The sequence below is a fragment of the Rutilus rutilus genome, assembly GCF_951802725.1.
Source record: "Rutilus rutilus genome assembly, chromosome: 1".
Classification (NCBI taxonomy): Eukaryota; Metazoa; Chordata; class Actinopteri; order Cypriniformes; family Leuciscidae; genus Rutilus; species Rutilus rutilus.
In genome coordinates this window covers 8,586,150-8,601,157 of record NC_140209.1, presented here as the reverse complement: position 1 = coordinate 8,601,157, position 15,008 = coordinate 8,586,150, and the positions used below count along the sequence as shown (strand labels likewise).

At 37.9% G+C, this 15,008-nt stretch overlaps 1 protein-coding gene and 1 long non-coding RNA gene across 4 annotated transcripts; one reads left to right on the top strand and one right to left on the bottom strand.

Moving 5' to 3' along the window:
* Positions 1-3,333, top strand: LOC311281674. 3 transcript variants are annotated; one of them, XR_014625833.1, is made up of 4 exons: positions 1-47; positions 1,070-1,143; positions 1,471-1,573; positions 2,396-3,333. It is a non-coding gene; the product is annotated as an uncharacterized lncRNA (long non-coding RNA). The 3 variants fall into 3 exon arrangements; XR_014625835.1 differs by lacking the exon at positions 1-47 and having other exon boundaries at positions 174-1,143; positions 2,396-2,492; positions 2,988-3,332; XR_014625834.1 differs by lacking the exon at positions 1-47 and having other exon boundaries at positions 179-1,143.
* Positions 3,334-3,718: 385 nt separating this feature from the next.
* LOC311281629 (galactose-specific lectin nattectin-like) lies at positions 3,719-7,933 on the bottom strand. The gene is made up of 7 exons (XM_084394693.1): positions 7,894-7,933; positions 7,747-7,820; positions 6,842-6,877; positions 5,110-5,189; positions 4,552-4,686; positions 3,998-4,106; positions 3,719-3,885 (listed from the first exon to the last, which is right to left on the bottom strand). The coding sequence occupies exons 2-7, from the start codon at positions 7,802-7,804 to the stop codon at positions 3,827-3,829; spliced, it is 477 nt and encodes a 158-aa protein (XP_084250819.1). The 5' UTR covers positions 7,805-7,820; positions 7,894-7,933; the 3' UTR covers positions 3,719-3,826.
* Positions 7,934-15,008: the final 7,075 nt, after the last annotated feature.

Below are 15,008 nucleotides of genomic sequence, written 5' to 3'. Positions count from 1 at the left end.
CCTCCTCCAACCACGCTATCGAAGGGACTGGATTTCATCTGATTGCGGTAAGTTTTCTTTAAGCTTTATGAATGAAAATAGGCTAAAATTGCACACATATGTTGATAAAGTATAGTATTATGTTAAAAGATATATTTCGTGGTGACGATAAGTTTCTATTGTTGGAGATTATCCACGTAGCACATTGCTACTTAACGTGCTAACGTTACCCAGACTAACGTTAGAGTGAGGAAACATGCTTGAAAAAGAAGGACAAGGACGTGCATGGTGTTTAAAAGATGTTAAAAATGTTAAGCTCAGTAAGTCGTGAATAAAGACTTAAATGCGGTGCTTGCGCTGATTGAGAGACAGAAAGCCTCTTCTCTCGGACTCGGACAGAATCTTAGTGCGAATTCAGCTATCTTTCGTGGCGTATTGCAATTTAATAATGACATACACATACAATTATGTCAATAACAAAAAACAAAACAAAAAAAGTATTCAAGTAAACACAGTCGGCAATGTCTTAAGTGAACATAACCAATTTGGTGAAACCTAGATGTTTCAGTATTAGATCCATGAGCTCTTAAAGTGACCGCAGTCCGTTCAATTTAATTTCAAGTTTATTTGTCACGTATACAAATTTCAGTTACAATTTGTACATGCTTAGGTTGAGGCTCAGTCATTCTACAGTAGTGCAATATAATTAAATACAATACAATTTAGAGGAAAAATTTAATAATAGAAGCCTATGCAAAACTAATGTGTTATGTTAAAAATATGTATGTTAGCTTTGCATATTAAATAATAGAATGGGTAGTATGTGTGCGGTATGTTTTAAAGTGAATAGGATAAAAATATTGTGTATCCTTAAATATTAGGCTAAATCCTTAATGTTAATCAATTAACAAAAGACAAAATCGCTGTAAATACAGTGAAAACTATGCATTGATTCTTTTTCACATTTGATTATTCATTTTCTGTATTATTTTTGCTACATGTTAAATTAACCTACTGTAACTGATTTTTTTGTTGTTGTTTTGTTTAATAAAATTATGTATCTTTGTTCTGTTGTATTTGTCCTTTTTAGACTAAAGAACATCAGTACAGTGACAAGATCCTTGGATGTGCTAAAACAGTGGCCTTTATTTTTTAAAAGATCAGGTGAGTTGAACTGAATTTACTTACTGTTTCTTACTGTGTCTACAATGTTTTTTTTTTTTTTTTCAGGGTCTCTGCTCTCTGCTGAGTATTACAGTATCACACAAACTGATCCGAAGAGCACCTTTTTCTCTTAGTTAAATGAACACACATCTAGTTGTACAGAGCAAGTGGTGGAGATGAAGATCCTCACTTTATCATCAAGTAATTATTTTGCATGTGATCATATCTCTCTGGTTAAAGGCTGAATGGTGCCATCTCTTTTTCAAGGTAATTCCCATGCTTCACTTTGTATATAACTTGTTCCTTATTTGTTTTTCTGTCTTTCAGACACAGAAACTCCAATGTGCTTCCTCAAAGAAAGTCTACAACTCTTAAAGGTCTGCCTTTGTTTATGAGGGAAAAGTCTGGAAACATCCTGAAGACTTGCCTGGTAAGAAGATCATCAGCATATACACTCACACCTGATATATTTCACCTATTTACCAGATGCTGTTAAGAGATAGGTTTTGTGTGATATACAAAACTTATCATCTACAGACAAAGTCATGGTAAAAATTACTTTATTAAATAATTGTAGTTGAAACTTTCTCAGTTATCAGTTTGACTTCATCTGATAGCACAAATTCAACAAGTTGTTATTTTACCAAAGCAAAGACAGTGGAAAATTACTGCTTCACAACACTGTCCGGAGACATTCCCTCTGATATCTAACCTGTTAAAACAATACAGTGCACAATCATAAGGTTAAACAGTAATGTAGCAATAGCAGAGGTAATAAAATTAATATAATATGAAAGAATATGAATATAGGAGATATAAACAAGAAAAGGCAGCATGAAAGTAATCCATGTGACTCTAGTGATTTAAACCAATCTTCACTGATGCAATATGACCAGTTTTGGGTGATGAACAGAATGTGTGCCTTAATACATGTACGATTTTGGGTGACCTAAAACAACTAAACTAAAACTAAAAAAAGCATTAAATCAGAATGGCCGTGGATTCTGCTGTGGACGAGTGCCACAGGCAATCACATCAATGCTGATATGGCATTGTTTGGAGTTGGGAAAATGTTTTCCGTTTATCAGTTTTAGCTCTATGGCTGAATTTGAACATGCTTAAAAAACATGACCACCTTTACTTTTCAAGTGAAGTTACATGAGCAGACCTTTAGGAACACTCTGTGGTCTAACATAATTCAATACAATAAAAAAATGACCCTAATTTTATGCTGATTTATTTTCTACTGCAGGACACAGAGCCAGAAGACATTCACAAGGGGAGAAGATGAGGACCTTAACTATCGTTGAAGATGATGTTGCCACTGTCCACTCAAACCCAAATATAAGGTGCCTCTCTGTAGTACTATAAGAGCAGATTGGGCCAGATAATGTGCAAGACCTTTGCCACAGTTGTTACTCTCCTCTTTGGCTTGATTTATGGCCCCAATGTTAACTATTCTAAAGCATTAAAATACACCAGTAGTAACTGGTTAAGAAAAAAATTGTTTAGAAAAAAAAAACGTTTATTTATCTTGACCTAAAGTGCTCCGCAAGGCTGATTTTTTTTTTTTTGCATAGTCCTTCAAAAGATTGTCCAAGTAGCTGCAATCCATATGGATAATTGTAAGGTTGAGCATTTATTTATTCCAGTTTGTACTCTAATTTTGTGCATAGTCTTTTTTTTTTTTTTTTTTTATAAATCTTGAAGAGTGGAATAGAACTTCATCACCTTAAAATATGTGTACCTAATGCAAATAGAAAATGTGTTGTTTTGCAGAATATTTGTCAATAAATAAGTTCTGTAATGATAGCAATGTCTTTTGTATTGTGTTGTATTTACAGTATGGTTTACTCCCTGCATTTGGATTCTTAATGTGAAGGCTGTACAAGTATCTGGGTGAGATATTTGAAAAAGTTGAATCAACTTAAAAAAGTAAAAAAGTTGAATCAACTTAAAAAAGTTAAAAATTGAATCAACTTAAAAAAGTGAAGCAACCAGCTGCAAAGCTTTTTTGAGTTTACTGAACTTCAGGACCTCTGTAGTTGTGCTTACTCGTTTCTTTGAGTTGGACTGGTAGTTGGATGAACTTCGACCACTGAAGTTGAGTAAACTCAAAAATGCTTTGCAGCTGGTTGCTTCACTTTTTTAAGTTTACTCAACTTTTTATTTTTTACAGTGTTACAGAAAGTTGATGCATACGAAAAAATGTCATATAGACTACTTGGTTTTGGAGAAAGTGGAGTAAATACTTGACATTTATTAAAGCTACAGAATAATAACCTGGTAGTGAGACACAAAATATATTAAAGCCACTCTTATTTTGTGAGTGTGACTAACTTTTTCACATTATAATTTTACTTGTTTTATTATTTATTTATTTTTCGGGAATTATTATTTATTTATTTATTTTATTATTTTTATTTTTTTAATGTTGGCAGCAATTTTAGGATGCCAAATTACTTCTTCTAACTTGTGTTAGTGTGAAAAGAGAGACTGTGGAGTGATACCCAAATTATAAAATGGTGTTTAACAGGTGTCACTGAGTCATTAACTTATCAACAATCAAACAAACACAATTAACCTTCTTTAAAACACTTTTATTACCTTCATTGAACATTTCTAAAGGAAAGTAAATGAGTTAAAGGTGCTTGTTTCTTCTATTGATTTTTCACATGCTGGTTCAGTTCACACACACAAACGGCTTCTTTGCATAACATTTGTCATCATTCCAGTTGCCATCTGTTGCAAGATAAAACAAAATATTTGTTTTAATAATTTGTGTATTATGAAAAAAAAAAAAAATTATTTAGTCTATTTAGATAGATTATTAACATTAACAGCAGTTACTTACTGCCATAGTTCATCTCAATGCAGTGCTCTCCTTTATAGTTATTGGGCTCTCCAGACGACCATATTTGAAAGTTCATTCTGGATCCATCACTCCAGAGCCAAACTCCCTCCTGTGAACAGAAGAGAAAAAATACATTGTGTTTATGTCCATAGCTCACATGGCTTAATTGTATCTTTATTCATCTTAAAGATGATTCCTCATGAACCCTAACCCCGTCTCCACTTTAAAAATGTCAGAAATCTAAACAGAAATGGACAGAAATTATTTCACAGAAAGTGTATCAGTGAAGAATATGTGAAGAATATTTAAGACAGGGCTAAATTGCTCATCAGCCATCTATTTTACATCAAGTTTTAAAATAGTGTCATACTCGAGTATGACATCATCATGGTGAGTGGCGCCCATCTCATGGAAACCAATGCCCTAAACTAACTATTTAGAGGACAAAAAAAAAAAAAAAACATCTATCTTTATGCATTTTGAAAAATGTTTTAATGTAAATGTAAATGCCCAGTAGCATAAAAAGCAAAAAAAAAAAAAAAAAAATTGCATACATGAACAGCATCATGGCCTCCGATCCAGGTCCGAGTTGTGGCCTGAGTTGCGGATCTAACCAGGTTCTGTGTAAAAGCGTACTCATCATGGCTGTGCACAGAAGCAAGGTTCCCATCAAAGTCCAAACAGAATCTCTATAGAGGCGGAGACATGAACAAACACCAATATTTATTTTATACAAAATTTCCAAAATCTGTGACATTCAAATGCATTATTGTACACTTGAAGTCCAAAATCTGCCTTTTGAGACGGGACTACTTTTGTAGAATTCTGCTTATACTGTATATATAGATTAGATATAACTAATCTAGTTTTTAAGTGATCCTAACACACTACTCTCATGATAACATGAAATGTGTTGTGTCTGTATTCTCCTAGACTCCATTGTAATTTATTAACTGTGAACATATTTTTGTTTTTAAACTGAGGAACAAGTTGAAATTATTTTCCTGCAATAATTAACAGGTGTCACAGATGTTTCCAGAGCTTAAGTTGTATTTAACCAAGAATATACTTATATGATTTTTATGTCATATTACAAGCTGAATGTATCATACCTCTGCATCAATCCATGTTTGAGCGTTATTGAAAAACTTGAAGCATCTGCATTCAAAGGCAGTCCATCCTGCCCAACAGGCTGTTAAAGGGAAGTTTTGTGTGTTATTATTTTTATTTTTTACCATTAATGACCTTTCATGTAACTAAATTAATAACTTTCATTTAAAGGTACAGTATATAACTTTTGTCCCTTTACCGGTTAAAACACAAAATGGCATGCAACATTGTTTGGGTCGTGCTTCGACTTTGCATGACAGTGCAGATGAAGGCGACGCTTCACAATAGATGCTTTACAGTGAGCTCTGTTAGAGAGATACATATGACAGTCTATCTGTTCAATAAAACACCTTACTCAACAGTTGAGTAATAAAAACACCATCAGCTCCACTTCGCTTTTACAACTTTTCAATTCCCTCAGTTCTCGCCATCTCTGAAAATCAGAGCCGATGTTGATTTTTGTTTCATTACGAGCTCTGTCTCGTTCTCTTTTCTCCAGCAGACTCTCCTCTGATCGCCATTTGTTTAAATCGGGTGATACTCCGGAGGTTAGAGATTTATCTGCTTCATGTCAACCTTTCTCACTCGTTGTGACAACTAACCCTGCCACTAACTAACCACTAACTAACCTCTGCCACTGACTAACCACTGACTAACCTCTGCCACTGACTAACCACTGCCACTAACTAACCACTGACTAACCTCTGCCACTAACTAACCTTAGCCTCTCACACCATACACGAGTCAAAGCAGCGGAGCAACTTCTATGGAGCGAATTATGTGCCACAATTAAACAAACAAATCAGCATTTTGCAAACAAACTCGATCTACTTCGCAAAACTCGACTCGCAAACAAACAGAAAGCAATGTTCAAGTACAAAGGTCAGTTTGAGTGAAATCCAGTGGAATAACAAATATGTATTGTGTTTTACAAATATAAATAAATGAGCCAAGATAATACTTCACAAATAAATACAAACCATCCTACAAATTGCATGTAACCTTTGAACAAATACCAAATCTAGTGCATACAAATGCATATCTGTCTGTTATGATTGTGTGACACTTTGCTTTTTATGAGATCTCTCGGCTCGATTTTCTCACAAATGTGTCCAGGCAGATTTTCTCACAAATGCAGTTGAGCAACTTCCTCAACTGTATTTATTTGTGAAGTATTATCTTGACTCATTTATTCATATTTGTAAAACACAATACATATTTGTTACTCCACTGCATTTACACTCAAACTGACATTTGCACATTGCTTTCTGTTTGTTTGCGAGTCGAGTTTTCCTTTGCGAAGTAGATCAAGTTTGTTTGCAAAATGCAGGATTTGTTTGTTTAATTATGGCACATATTTCTCTCCATAAACTTCTCTCTATTTACAGATGTCGAGACACGCACAGACGGACGAGTGACGCATGTACCCAATTTCCCCCAAAAACTATCCCGACAGCCAGGTCTAAAGATAAACCCTTTTAACAGGCTTACCATAGTGAATCTATTAAAATTTTATTTTAACAAAGAAACATCATGATGTGAAGAGAAAGACATTTAAGATTTTGCACTCTTCCTAGTCACTAATAAGTTACTAATAATATGCAAAACTGTCAAATTTTCTTGCTTCCAAGATGCTCTTTAGAACATTTTTAAAGCATGCTGGAGAACATGATCATCAGGTATTACACACACTTGAGAAATTCAAAGGGTTTGGACTTTTGGACTATACCTTACCGCCACAACGTTTCTTTCCAACAGGATACGTTTCCTCTAAAAAAGAAAGAAATACTACATTATTAAAACAGAACTGCTAGTAGCAGCAGCAGTAGTGGTACTGCTACTGCTGCTACTACTACTACTACTACTACTACTACTACTACTGCTGCTGCTACTACTGCTGCTACTACTACTACTGCTGCTGCTGCTGCTGCTGCTACTACTACTACTACTACTACTACTACTACTACTACTACTGCTACTGCTACTGCTGCTACTACTACTACTACTGCTACTGCAACTGCTACTGCTGCTACTACTACTACTGCTGCTGCTGCTGCTGCTGCTGCTACTACTACTACTACTGCTACTGCAACTGCTACTGCTGCTACTACTACTGCTGCTGCTGCTGCTGCTGCTGCTGCTGCTACTACTACTACTACTACTACTACTACTACTACTACTACTACTACTACTACTGCTGCTACTACTACTACTACTACTACTACTACTACTGCTACTGCTACTGCTGCTGCTACTACTACTACTACTGCTACTGCAACTGCTACTGCTGCTACTACTACTACTGCTGCTGCTGCTGCTGCTACTACTACTACTACTGCTACTGCAACTGCTACTGCTGCTACTACTACTGCTGCTGCTGCTGCTGCTGCTGCTACTACTACTACTACTACTACTACTACTACTACTGCTGCTACTACTACTACTACTACTACTGCTACTGCAAAACAGTTAATGTCAAGCCCTGGTTATAATAATTAAGAAACAAACTCAGGTTTACTTTAGTGCACATACTCTATTAGATCACTCTTCTGATTAGTCATTACAGAGTTCCAGGTGTGCTGCCTACAATTCATGTTAAAATATCAGTTATGATGTGAAACGTGGAATAATGCTCTTACCTGAAGCAGTCAAAGCTACGAGAAGACAGAGAGACAGGTAGACAGTCCAGACCGCCATTGTTTCTCAAACAATACTGAAACAGAAATATACATTAATAATTGTTTCAAAGGTTAAATGGTTCAATTGTGTATTTTCATGATACGAACCAGTTCAGTAGATCAATGTAAATGTATGGATATTGCGTTGTGCAGCCCTGGTTTATCTTTATATACTGGAGGAGAGTTAGTTTATCAGCACCTGCTCATGTTCTCACATTATAGTTTGTACTTGACCCACTTCTATACAGCAAAATCCCTTGTGTTAAATCAACTCTGTTCAGGGCACATGAGAGCTGTGTCCCAATGTGAAGGCTGCATCCTTCAAAGACTTCAAGGATGCAGCCTATGCGTCCTTCAAAGGACGTATCATGTAGCCTTCATAGGATTTCCTAATTCCGCAACAGGTGTTCCCGATTACCGCTCCCTAAATTAAGCTGGTTTGCTGCGTCCCAATTCAGAGGCTGCGTCCTGAATTGGCGGATTACACTTTAAACTGTTCAAGTATTGGGTGTTAACTTACGTAAATAATGTAATGATATATGAAAATAAAATAAAACTTACATAGGCCTATATATATATATATATATTTATTTTATTTTTTTTTATTATTTTTTTTAAGGTTCAAATGTTCACTTATATCTTAGCTTGATGTGATTTTGTAGGCTAGTGTATTATTTTTATTATGTACACACATGGACCATGGTGAACATACAGGTTTTCAACCGTGTTTGAATATAAAACCGAATATTGAACATTGAATATTACTCCCGCTCGTCATCGGCAGCAGTCACAGTTGCCAAGCAACAAGAATAATTCCTCCGTAGGCTAGACCGGTCCGAGCGCTTCAGGTGCGCCCTTTCATATGGGACGCAGCTGTAGTTTTTCCCCAATGCGGTATTAGTAGTTATAAAAATTACTTTTTTCAGAAATATACTCTTTCTGAAAAAAATCTCAGTGACATGGCAGCCGTCGATTGAGTCAGCCCTGCAAACCTGTTGGTAGACAACTTAGTGGACAGAGGAAATATGCACTCAAACACTCTGGAGACCATCCCAGATGATGTCCCACCAGCAGAGAGGCCTTAACAGGGTCTCTATTGTGGAGCCCATCCCAGGGTCCAGGGTCTCCCTGCTCAGCTCAATAAAATCTTTTTTTCTTATTTCATGTACTGTAAATTTAAATGTTTATGTTGATTTTATTATGTTTAACGTATGTTGTAAATAGTTGGGAAAAGTACTTTTACGTAGCCAATAGAACAAATGATTTTCATTTAACAATTTTATTTGAAAAAAAAAAGGTATAGAATAATTTGTTTCATGTAGAAATTAGAGTCCTACTCTAGAGTGTTAAAGTAACACTGAAGCAGTGTTAAAGTTGATGAGATAATTAAGTGATTAATTAAGTGATGACTGATCATTAGTATAGTGACACCTGATGTTAACAAGCAGAATCACTGAAGGACAGAGGAACAACAAGAACAGAAAAAAGAGAAACACAAGAACTACAACTAACTTCAGACACAGAGTTCACACTGAATGATATTAGCCATGATTTTCGCTCGCCAACAGGTTTTGGGAGATCGCCGACAAATGCCCGAAATCAAAATGCCTGGCAAATGCTCGTTCACGTGAGTGACAATCACGCAGTGTGAATTATCAGACACAATCTGAGAGAGTCGCTGACGGCCGTGATATATTTAACATGGTAAATATCTGAACCTGTCTGTGATTCACAATCCTGCTGTGTGAATGTGCTCTGACTGAAAACTACATCGGAACACAATCCTTGCTCTCGTCTCCCCGAACATTTCTTCTCGCATAATCTTTTTTTTTGTTTTTTTTGCTGCAAATCAGTGCACAGAGAATCGCAATCTTCTTGCAGGCTATCATTTTTAATAACAATTTACGTCTCATGCACGCGTGATCTTGTGTCATTTCCTCATCACTTCTCGCGTGTGTTTGGTTGTGAAATGTAGTTTGCGGACCAGACAGAAGTTGTTGGCAATTCTTTCTTTTGTAAAGTCATGCAGTGTGAAACCTCCTGTCGCAGATCCATCATGCAGTGTGAACACACACACCAGCAACTGAATGCTACCCCAGATAGTCACAGTGACCCGAATACTTTAAAAATCGTGCAGTGTGAACTTCAACTCGGCATAAGATGAAATCAACTGAAGATAAAATAAAACTTTAAATCTGTGAAGATCTCAGCAGAGGATTAAACAACTCCACAAACAGCATTACCAGCTTCACTTATTACTAACCAGATTTTTTTTTTTTATTTCTGTCAGACGTCTACAGAAGATCTTATTGAGAATCAACATAGGTTTAGATGTTGATGATTTATTGTAAAATGTTTGGTCACCATTATTGTGATCAGTGTTTCTGTAACATTCACCAGCTGGAGTGCCCTTGAGAGCCACCAGAGGGCACTCCACTGCAGACTATTATCACTCCCTCACAAACTACATTTCCCAGAACTCACTGCCCGGACTCATCATCACTGATTGCATTCACCTGTGTCTCATCACCCTGTTAGTCTCAGCCTATTTATACCATGTTCAATCATTCACTCACTGCAAAATTTTGTATGTTGTTGCACTGCATTTCCGAGCATTTTCCCTTGTTTCATGTCTCTTGGTTTTTTTATTTTTTTTGCCTGTTTTGTGGATTACTCTTTTGCCTCCTGGTCTTTTTTGTATTTTGTAATTGCATCAGTACATGTTTAATGTTAATGCTGGAGAAGACGATCATCAGGTTTTACACAAACGTCTGGAGTTCAAGCACTTTGAGTGCTGATGTCATTGCATGAAAAGTGGGAAAGCTCATATGAATTCTGTAGATTTCAAATTACTGTCCATATTGTTAAAGGCTGTTTTCTCAAAATGAGTTGTATCTCCTAGCCATCAAGATGGAGGTCTGGCAACTCACCATTGTCAGGGCTCAATCCAGGCCCGGGCTGTGTAATCGGGAGAATCGGGAGAATTCCTGATTCCTGAATACTTTTGGGCCGGTTGAGGATTTATTTATTTGTTCCACATTTGTCACGTTAGTTACATTAGGCTACACACGTTCCGCATTCTGACACCGCAGCGTGCAGCCTCTGCATGGGTTGTACCATGTGAGGGAGTTCTCCCCTCCCCTCCTATAGAGTTGGTTGGGTCCATAGCTCGTCTTTTTCAAAACGTTTTCTCAGGTAGGCTACCGCGGCACTGTCGGCGCCTACCGATAGCTGTGCCGGCCCTTCCGTAATGGTACGCATCAGGGAGGATGGATGGGAGAAAGAGACCAGGAGGTATGGAAGCTTTCCGCCACATAATAAAAAGTTTACATCTCGTAATTCTGACATTATTTCTCAGAATTGCGAAATATAATGTCAGAATTGTGTGAAATAAAGTCGCAATTGCGTGTTATAAAGTCAGAATTGCGAGATATAAAGTCAGAATTGCGTGAAATAAAGTCGCAATTGCTTCTTATAAAGTCTAAGTGAATTATTATTTAACCTTTACATTATTTGTTGAACCATGGTATTAATACAAACTACACAATAGTAAGAGCTGAACTGTTGCTTCATTTATCCAATTTGGAAAAAGTGCTAATTTGGAATTCCACCATGGAAAAAGTGGGCCGGTCTTGGGCCTGAAACTCCCGGGCTGAAAAGTGGCCCCACTGGCCCCACAGTTACAAGTTATGAAAATAATGAAAAGTGGCCCCACTGGCTCAATCCGAGGGGCAGGATAAACGGCTGTCTTTCAAATTCGCTCTGCATGCAATAGGACAGCACTACAACCAACCAGAGCATTTTCCCAACAGCGGAGCTAGTTGATAGATTAAACTTTTGCCGTATCTGGCTGGCAAAACTACGAACACATCTTCCTGTTTTAAGAATGACTTAAGTGCCGTTCTTTGTTCTTTTCTCAAAGAAAAGCTTAACTCCAAGCCTTCCAGAGTCACGGACAAAGCCGATTTGAAAAACCGCTGTTCGCCAGCAGCAGCTCTTCTTTGTTTTCAAGTGGCAGGGAATTCACGCGGAACCGGCACAACTCTGTCGTCATTATGTTAAACCCGCCCACCGACTCTATACACGATGTGATTGGCCTAACTAGAGTTTGGTTTTTCCAGCTTTAAAGTCAACGGAGAGTTGCTAGACTACCCTGGCTGCAAAATAAATTTTGATGTCGCTAGGGTGCGTCTAGATTTCTAGGCTATGTATCTCCTACACTGAGCCTGAAATCCCCACTTCAGCAGCTTTACATACCACAAGCTTTTTTTCTACAGTTTTATTCATATCTGTATTTTGAAGGCTTTTACAGAGGGGTTTGTTCATATATAATTTGCCTGATTTTATACAACATTTAATTTAAAAAAAAGTTTAAAAAAATTCTGGTTATTGATAGTATTTTCTGATTTAGGGAGTGATAAAAAGAGATATCCAAAATCTGCTTTGTAAAAACCTTTGATTCTATTATATAAAAAAAATTAACCTGACTTCATCCAATGTTCAGATTGTTATAGAAATGTATACAAGTTAGTGCATAATTTATTATATAACACCTCATATTTAAACATTACAGGAAACGTCATACAAAAAAATGTTTGCAATTCTTAATGTAATCAATCAACTGGGGTAGTATGGTGATATCTAGAAGTATTTTTTTTTTACCCTATTCACCTGGTGTCGCCTTAAAGCTGAAACTATTTAATTTCTGTGACACTATGAAGCTGTTGTATAAGTATTTTCACAAAAGTGACAGCATTGTGTAAACAGAATGTGAGAAAGAGAACATGAGCAGTTGCTGGAATCAACATTACCTTGAATATGTCAGAGTCACCTCGAATGAACGGAGGATTGTTGCTGCCGTCAGCAAATGCTGTACATACTACAAAATGTTTAACTCCTTTTAGAGATTATGTGTAAATGCATGAATAAATCATTGACATTCACGTAATCTAAAGTGTAATCTATTCAACACATGTAAACGTTTTTCATATAATTTACAGCTCTTTTTTTATAAATTATGTACAAACTGCATTTTTTTTTTTTAATTGAGGGGAGGGGGAAGGGGAAAGGGAAGCGCAAGAAGGAGACTGTCCTCCTCCAAAATACGACCCCATAGGCATTACCCGTATTACATCCTATAGTTACGTTTTAAAATGAAGCGCCCTCTAGCAGTCTTGTAAATAACGACAGTCTGCATTTACACTGCAAGTCTATAATGCACAGATCCAATCTTTTGTCCAGATCCAATTTTTTGGCCCGACTGTTAACACTCACTTTAGACAGGACTGGGGTCCGTTCTCCGTACGTCGCTAACTCAGTTAGCTGGATTTCATTGTTGACTATTTGGCATGATCTTGGATTGTTTGGTTCTTCGACGCTCATTCTGGTCTTGCTGTCATAGCAACAGGTCCATGAACTCAAGGGGAAAGGGAAGCGCAAGAAGGAGACTGTTAGCTGGACTGTTAGCAGAGGCTGCCATACTCCTAGTAGAGTGAGCTCTGACCACCAAGGGTGACGGTATTACCGTCCCAATAGGTTCCAAATCTCTGGGTGAGAGTGAAGGATTGTGCCCCAAGCCTGAGACAGAAGGTCTCTCCTGATCGGAAGCTCCAAGGGAGAGCTGTCGAGGAGATAAATAAGGTCCACAAACCAAATTCGGCTCGGCCAGCGTGGTGCTATTAGCAGTAGGCTTATTCCGTTCTGGCGGATACTCTCCAGAACTCCTGGGAGCAGAGCAACATGGGGAAGTGCGTACAGACGTAGCCTCGGCCACATCTGCACCTTAGCCTCCAGCCCCAGGGGACAGTGCGTCGTGTGCTGAGACGCAAACAGATCCACTTCTGTTTGGCCGTAAATTTCCCATAAATACTCCACCACAATCCACTGGCCTAAGCCCCTGCCTCGACAGGATGTCTGCTCCTATATTCTGGCACCCTAGGATATACACTGCCCTCAGAGAGAGTATCTTCCCTAGGGACCACAGGAGGATCTGGTGCGCCAGTTTGCATAGTGGATGCGACCGCAGACCCCCCTGATGATTTATGTAAGAGACCACCGATGTGTTGTCTGTACGGACAAGCACATAATGGCCTCTCAGGTCTGGCAGGAAGCTGCCATGACGCTAACAGTCTCTCGAACTGTTTCACAGTGCGTGACTGGCCTAGCTTTAAACCCCATTTCAGTGGGCAGCTGCTCTGGAATATTGATTAGCTTTGTGTCTGTAGGTGCTGGACCTGTTATCTCCTGGTTCCCAGAACCCATCCGTGAAGACAAGGACAGAAACATCCTCATTCCCGGTCTAACGCACACACCACTCTCATCCTTTGCTGAGTTTGACACTCATTTTATCCCCGCAAGTTTAAACCGCACCACAGCCTCTATTAAACTAAACCAGCGCTCCAGCCGCAGTCACGCTATCCTCCTCATAAAGGTTTGAATGTGCACATTTCACTTCATTCTAGTTCTCCATAACTGTCACTGGGGTGGCAGTGGCTCAATGGTTCATGTAAGTTGTCTACAAACCGGAAGGTTGGTGGTTCCATCCCCGGTTCCACCTGACCAAGTGTCAAGGTGTCCATGAGCAAGACATGAGCTGCTCCTTGCATGGCTGACACCGCCGTCGGTGAATGAATGTCAAGTCAAGTCAAGTTTATTTATATAGCGCTTTTCACAATACAGATTGTATCAAAGCAGCTTCACAGTATTAAATTAAAATAATACATCAATGCTTGTTTCTAGTGGAAAACGTCCACGTTTGGTAATGCTGATCAATAGTATTGTTGATTGATTAATTAAATTAAATATCCCAAATATCCCCAACTGAGCAAGACAAAGGCAACAGTCTCTCGAATGGGTGAATGTGAGGCAATATGTAAAGTGCTTTGGTGGCCATGAGTCTGTTGAAAGCGCTATATAAATGCAGTCCATTAGCACTTAAGCAGGTCCTGGTCTCTGTGTGGTAGACCATGATTTGGTAGCTGGTGCTGAAAATAAATCTCTCCCTCAAACAATACCACTGACTTTTACTGTGTTCGCTGATTGTAATTGGGAAAGGGAACACTTATGTTAGTATTATTAAGCTAGAGCCTTATGATTTCTGCAATGTGGAAAACACAGAACTCCCATGAATAAAAATAGAATTTTCTGTATAATGGAGAATTTGGATACATTTTCAAGTTCAAGTTCAAGTTCAATTTTGGATAAATCACCTGATCAAATTGCGA